Source organism: Condylura cristata, unplaced genomic scaffold (genome assembly GCF_000260355.1).
Source record: "Condylura cristata isolate star-nosed mole 26May11 unplaced genomic scaffold, ConCri1.0 scaffold00020, whole genome shotgun sequence".
NCBI lineage: Eukaryota > Metazoa > Chordata > Mammalia > Eulipotyphla > Talpidae > Condylura > Condylura cristata.
The window spans coordinates 28,162,286-28,169,554 of NW_004567121.1; the positions used below are offsets into that span (position 1 = coordinate 28,162,286).

The following is a 7,269-nucleotide window of genomic DNA, read 5'->3' on the forward strand; positions in this document are numbered from 1 at the left end:
CACTCTGGTAAATCTCTAGACCCAGCAGCCAGGAGCCTAGCCGGTGGCTGGCGGCCCGAGAGTTGGTGAGCGAGCCCTGACGGCCAGAGACTGCGCGGGATGACCGCTCCAGCGCTCACCGCTGCCCTTACGCCTTGTCTCCCCAGGGTGTTTGGCTTCCCTGTCCACTATACCGACGTCTCCAACATGAGCCGCTTGGCGAGGCAGAGACTGCTGGGCCGGTCCTGGAGCGTGCCGGTCATCCGCCACCTCTTCGCTCCGCTGAAGGAATATTTTGCTTGTGTGTAAGGGACATGAGGGCAAACTGAGGTAGTGATACAAAGTTAAACAAACAAAAAACACAAAACACAACAAAAACACCAAGAACATGAGGATGGAGAGAAGTATCAGCACCCAGAAGAGAAAAAGGAATTTAAAACAAAAACCAGAGGTGGAAACACCGAGGGCTTTTTGCCTTGCGAAAGGGTTGGACATCATCTCCTGGTTTTTTCAATGTTAATCTCAGTCCTATTTAAAAACAAAACCAACCTCCCTCCACGCCCCTCCCCCCCTTTTTTCTTTTTTGGTCAAACCTTTTGTTTTCTATTCTTTTCAGAGGGGTTTTCTGTTTGTTTGGGTTTTTGTTTCTTGCTGTGGCTGAAAAGAGTTAATTGCAGAAAAAAAAAAGTCAATAAGAAAAATTAGTAACAATACCTTGCAGAGGAAGGATGGGAGTGAGGGAGAAAAAAAAATTCTATAGAAATCTATATATTGGATTTTTTTTTTTTTTAACTATATATCTTTTGTTGTCTCTGGCCTGATCAGATAGGAGCACAAGCAGGGGACAGAAAATTGCAGGACGCTTGGGCAGCGGGGCCCCCCCCAGCCCCAAGCCTCTTGCCAGCACCATTCCTGGTTTGAAGAGCAGAACCCATCTAGAGCAGGGAGACGAGAACACCACCAAGACCCTTTTCTACAGTATTTCAGGTGCCTACCACACAGGAAACCTTGAAGAAAACCAGTTTCTAGAAGCCGCTGTTACCTCTTGTTTACAGTTTATATATATATGATAGATACGAGATATATATATAAAAGGTACTGTTAACTACTGTACAACCTGACTTCAAAATGGTGCTTTAAAACAGCGAGATGAGTAAAAACATCAGCTTCCACGTTGCCTTATGTGCAAAGGGTTTTAATCAAGGATGGAGAAAGGGAGACAGCTTGAGGATAAGCCGGTATCCTGGAGGCTCTTTTTCCCCTTGCTTTTTAAAAAAACAAGGTGAAGGAGAAGCACTTGGGGACAGCACTCTCCCGTTTCTCTCTGCCAAAAAAGGGGGGTACAATGAGGTGGTGGGGACCGTGGAAAGCTGAGAGTGGAATTTCATCCAGGCTCACGCAATAACCTTTTGATTTTTTTCTAAAAGGAGACCCCTCTCGGCGAGATGGCAGGATTAGGGGTCTTCACTCCCCATCTCTCACATTTGCCGACGGGTGGGCTCCTTGTGTGGGATCAGAAGTAATCCAGCGTGTGGAAGTGACAGTTCAAACCCCACCTGGGCAAATAAAAAAACATACAAAATGTACTGGTGCTTTCCTGTCTAAGTCGCCTTTTGTGTGTTCTTTTATGAGGCCCCACCACCCCCCTCTGCGCACAAGGTGGCCGTGGCCCCTGGAATGCGATGTTTTTGGTCATCTCCAAAGGCTGCAGTTTTATACTGGGAGGCTGACGACACCTTACGTTATCATTATTCTTAGGGTTCTGGTTATAATTACGTTTGTTTTCAGATTTTTCTTTAGGAAAACAAAAACCCAACACCCCTCCCTTTAGGTTTCAAACCAAGGTGCGGGGAGCAGGGTGCTTCTAGTTGGTGGCCCTGGTGCCCTGGCTCCCCCCTCGGGCCAGGTGGGCCACCGGGCGCCGCGGCAGCGGGGCGGCCTTCCGGCGTCCTCTTCTCTTCTACTTCCCTCCTCTCGAGTCGCGTGTGTCAGGGCCGGGGGAGGGCCAGGGCGTCTCCCCTCGCGTGTGTGACTGGAGTGGTGTGTGTTTCTTTTCTAGTACTTGGTCTGATGCTGGCTGTGCTCTGACGGAGTCAGCAGCACCTGGAGCCCCCTGCACGCCTTTGCTTCTCTTCCAGCCAAGCTGGCAGCCTGGCGTTGGCGATGGGCAGGGACGGCAGAGGTGGCTCCAGGGTGAGGGCCCACTGGGCAGATGCTTGCCTGAATAGACGGGGTGTAGATATGTGGCATATAGAGATATATATTTTATAATGGGAGGGGTGGCACCTCCTGGGGCTGGCAGAGCTGGGAGGTGTGCTGTGGAGCACACGGTCTCGAGTTCGCATCCCTAGAAAGATGGGCCTATGGCGATAGGCGCTATATAAATACATAGATAGGGTCGTGTATAAGAAATACTATGTGGTGGGGAGCGGGGCAGGGTGGCTCAGAGTGCTGGGCCTCCGACCCCACTGCAGACATAAGCCCCACACTAATCAATCCCACATGCACACACAGGAACCTATTTCTATATGGATGCATAACATGCACTCAGACACACACACACACACACACACACACAGCCAGGGGGCTCCCGGTGCTGTTCTCCCCAGGATTCAGGACTTTGTGGAGTCGGCCCTGCAGCTGTTTACCTCTGTTGCCCTGATTGCAGGTAGACTGTCAATCCCAGAAGTTGCTAGGTGCTGAAGGCAGGGAAAGGAGGAGGTTTTATTTTAGCAGGTGCTCTCCTCTAGCAGGTAGCATTCTATCTCTTTTGCCCCTGGTGATGTCAAGATTCTTCTGTTAGCAACCTGTGACACTGACCTGCAACTCGAGGCACCAGTCAAGTCAGCCCTCAACTCCCCCTACCTATTCTCCCCCAACCAAAATAAAATTGGCATCCAAGTCTGTCTTGGCTAGGGGCTTTCATTGGGGAAAAAAATAAAAAGTGGGACGGTGAACCTCAATCTTTGGAATGAAGCAAATTAGCAATTGGACACAGCCAAACCAAGGCTTTGATTCCCTTGCTTGTCGCCCAGGAGAAGAGCTCACAGCTGGTGGCCTCTGCCTCCCACTCCTGTTTTTGGGTGCTTCGTCCTGGACCCGGCTCTAGTCCCTTGTCAGATGGGTCAAGGTCATGCCCAGTTGCTTCTAGGGCCAGCTCTGGGACAAGGTGGCAGGTGTGGGGCCGGGCAGCTAGGAGGGGCGACACCTCTCCCCTCTCTTGTGGGAGTCCCATCCCCAGCTGCGGTGCTCACCCATCCCCTCCTTGCTCCCGCCAGGGTCCATCTTCCTGGCCTGGCGTCCACTAGCACCACCTGAGGAGGGCTGGGGGGAGGAGGGCTGCCTCAAGGCAGTCCAAGGTGCTCCCTCCCCGCCGGCCGATGCCAAGGTGTTACCAGCCTCAGTGTCAGGACATCTCTTGAGTGCCACTTTGCACAAAGACACCAGCTCTTCTGGTTCTTCTAGGCTTCTGTCTACTGCTCATGTGAAGGAGTTTGCCTTTCCTGGGGGGTCCGGGCTCTACCTAGGGAGTTGGCATGGCCAAGGGCCTGGTGAGCCTGAGGAATCAGCGTGGGCTTCTAGCTTGCTCAGGAGGCCAAGTTCTGTGGCTGATACTAGAGGGCAGGTGGCCAGGTCAGGCAACCTGTTTAGGCCCAGGCAGCCAGACACCACTTCCTGGTATGTGAGTTCATTGCCAGCTTTTCTTCCATCTAGCTCATGGGCTTGGCCCCCCCAGTTGAAGTTGGCAGGGTACAGGGTACCTTGAGAATGTGCTAATGGGATGCTCTCCACCCCCACCCCCCCCCCCCGTGGTTTCTGGGGACAGGACAGGTCACCTGAAGGAGCTGCACTTCCGCAGGGTGAGGCAGGGCCTGGAGAGCGAGGCGGACTGCTGCACTTGTGGTGACTGATAGAGGCAGTGAAGTGGGAAAAGCCAGGAAGGCCCAGGGAAAATTCTGGATTATGTTCCCCATGGGATTTTTTTCAACAGCAGGCCTGTTTGCTCCAGAACTAGGGGTCAGGAAGATGCCTCGCTGACTAGCTGACAAACGTTGCCAAGAGGGTGGCTCTGGTCTGAGGGAGAAAGGGGCATGCTGGTGTAAGGTCACCAAGCCCTGAGCCCCGCTGAGGAGGAAGCTGGTCTCCAGCAGACAGCTGTGGGCTCCCAGCTGGCTGGTGCTGACCCCTCCCCCTTGGGAGCCAGTCACTGGGGAGCAGCAGCTGAGGGTGGAGGTGAGAGGGTGTCACTGTTTACTCACCACCCCAGAACCCTCTTTCTTTTGGGTGTGATTCTAGAAAGGGGGCTTGCCCTCAGAGCGTCTGGGGTATCTTAGCTTGTGACTACAGCTGGGAGTGGTTGGCTGGGGGGGGGTCCCCGTTTTGCTGCACCCCTGGGGTGCTGACTGGAACAAGCATTCTGGGAAGGAAGGGTTGAGTGAAGACCGTTCCCCTGGCCTCCTGGCAGTGCTGGGGAAGCCTGCCTGGGAGTAACCCACTCTCCAGCACAGGAAAGCCTGTTGCAGGAGCCAAGGAAGGAAAGCTTCAGTGGCGCCACCTGGGAAATGGTCCCCTGGACAGCTGCGGTCAGGAGTCTCCTCACCCCAGTTATGTGAGAACAGACCGTGGATTTGGGGGCAGCTTTGAATTCTGGTGCAGACTTGCTGTGGCACAGCATTTCCAGGGAGCCGGTAGGGGGCCTGCCGGCCACAGTGACCTGAAAGGGGCTGGCTGTTGCCTTCACATGGTGCTGCAGGGCCAAGATTCTAGTGAGAACCAGTTCTAGCCAGGCACCCCTTTTGACCCCAGGAGGAGAGGAATCTGGATTTGTTTTCGGGCCTTGTCTAGTGTGCTTGTTTCAGGGCTGGTGATAGGCCAGGAACCAGCTGAAGCCTTGCCTGCACCCCAGGGTGGAAAGATGTGTTGGGGGGGGGTGGGCAGGCAGGCGGCCCTAGAACCAGCCTCATCTGCCATTGGCTGCTGAGGCACTGGTTAAAGGCAGTGTTTGCGGCAGTGTTTGCGGGATCTGGGAGGAGAGAGACCAGCTCAGAGGATGGATCCCACTGTTCTGCCAGAGCTCTTGAATCTTTACCTTTTAGAAGGTTGGGGGCCTTGGGGAGCGAGCCCCCGGTGGCTGTGTGGACCTGGTAGGACAAGCCTAGGGTTGGTGATCTCCTGGTCTGGCAGTGGAATCTGGAGGGGAGGGAGAGTAGGTTGGAACAGTGAGGACCAGGTTGGAAAGTCCCTGTCCAGCAGAGAGCTCATGCCCCCAGCAGAGGCCAGCCGAGGAGCCGGTGGGCTGCTGGGGCTCCAGTAGTGGGGACGCCCTGCACCCCCTTGTCCCCTGCCCCACTGGAGGGCCAGGGCTGGGAGGTGGCTTTCTCCGGCCCCTTGTCCAGTGGCCCGGCCCTGTACCTGAGGCGATGAGCAGGGAATCAGAGCTTCACCTTAGTCCCATTTCGCTTCCAGACAATTGGGTGGCCCAGCCCCAGAATTCAACAGACAAAAAATGCCGAAATTCCTTAGAATACGCAGCGGGAGGAGGTGACTCAACAAGGTGCTAAAAACATTTTATTAAAAATATATATTGTTAAATTAAGTCTGCTGTCTGGACAATGACTGTTTGTTTTGTTTTCTTGTAGTGGAGTTTAAAAGAGACTATTATTTTACTCTGATATATTATTATTAAAAAGGCATTTTAACTTTGTACTTGAAAACTAAATGAGAGATTTCATGTGTTTTAGCTGAGGCATTGAAGTAGCGGGTGCTTACTTATTTGTGGGAAATCATGTATTCATACTGAAGAATAAACTCCGTAGCTGATTTGGTAATAACTTTTACTGTTACAGACGATTTCGCTTTGACCCCGGCGGCAGAGCACTTCACATTCCACGCAGCTAATGCAGGCCTTCCCCGGCCCTTCCCTTCCCGGCCCCTGAACCTTTCTCTTCGGTTCCTCTTTTTGCCTTTGTTTTTCCTGGTTCCAGCATCCTTTCACCACTGTATTTTTTTTTAGGGTTGCTTCTCTATTTATTGACAATAATAATGTACATTTCACAGTCTGGTTCTGGGACATCCGGGGAGGGGCGCGTGCGCGGGGCCCCAAGGGGGTCCCCCTCCCTGTTCCCTGGTGTCCTGTTGTATCTCTGTGTAAGTGATGCTTGTGACATAGCTGTTTATGAAATAATTAAAGAGGTCAATGCGTACAGCAGATGTAGAAAGTCTGTCAATTCCGCCTTCATCACATTTTTTTGTGCCCAGAAGAATATAATAAAGCTCCTTTCTAATGTACTTGTGCTGGAGAACACTTGAATAAATGGACTGTTTTTGTGCAAAAAGAAAAACGGTAAAAGCACCGTAATAATGTCCTTTTGTCTTGCGTCTCCTTTCCCCTAACTTACTTCTCGGAGCCCCTCAGTGGGGCCGTGTCTGGCGGGGCCCAGACCGTGCAGTTCTTTGGAAACATCACCTGCAGGAGCTTAAATAGGGGTTTGAGCCTGGGTGGAGGGAGAACGCCTTTAATGGACGCGATACCCTGGCCGAGTCAGCTCTGCCCTGGACTAGGCAGCAAGGGTTCCGACTGGGCCCCGAGGGACAGCGCCCTGGGCCCCTGTGTGGGTCTCACAGCTGCAGGCCTCAGTTAGCGGGGCTGTCCCCACCCTGTGGGCTTTCTCCAGCCCAGCTGGGCTTCCAGGGGATGGGGTGGGGGGTCCGCAGCCAGGGCAAGAGACTGGGCAGTGACGGGGTTTACTCTGGAACCACCGAGTTGTTTGGCCCTAACGAGAGAATTGAGAGCTGTTTGCAAACACTGACACGGTGAGCTCAAGGGGCCAGGATGGTTCTGGGTGGTTCCAGAAGGCAGGCGGCAGCTTAAGGAAGGTCCTTTTCCACGGCGGTGACAGTATAGGGGCCGTCCCTGGTCCTTGAGAAAGTGCCGGGCAGCCATTTGGGGACTGCCACTCTCCCTGAGCCCCAGGTCTCGGCCGGTGCCTTGGGTTTTGGGGGGCCCTGTCACACGGTGTCCCCTTCGTTCTCATTTTCCTCTGCCTGTGTCCTAATTCCCGGTCTCTCCCATCTGTGAGGAACCCCAGCACAGAGCTGCTGGGAAGCTGCCCTCACCGCAGTGCTCAGGCCAGGGCGCCCCAGCTGCGTCTGTCTGCTCAGTGCCCAGTGGGTTTGCTCTTTCCGAGGAAGGTTATTCAAGGTTTCTTCCCAATGCCAGTTGCTGGCAGTTTTGAGAAAAAGGAGGCTTCTTGCATGGAACCTTTTTTCTTTACAAAACTGTCAACATTC

The 7,269-nt window shown here is 53.4% G+C and overlaps 1 protein-coding gene across 4 annotated transcripts in view; it reads left to right on the forward strand.

Moving 5' to 3' along the window:
- DNMT3A (DNA (cytosine-5-)-methyltransferase 3 alpha) overlaps positions 1 to 2,904 on the forward strand; it is a 91,226-nt gene extending 88,322 nt beyond the window's left edge. For 3 of the 4 annotated variants that reach the window (XM_012727516.1, XM_004686391.2, XM_012727518.1), the window contains exon 23: positions 147 to 2,904. In XM_012727516.1, the coding sequence (XP_012582970.1) occupies positions 147 to 288 (142 nt within the window). In that variant the 3' untranslated portion in view covers positions 289 to 2,904. Of the gene's footprint in view, positions 1 to 19; positions 124 to 146 lie in introns of those variants that run through there. The other variant, XM_012727517.1, reaches the window with a different exon arrangement.
- Positions 2,905 to 7,269: the final 4,365 nt, after the last annotated feature.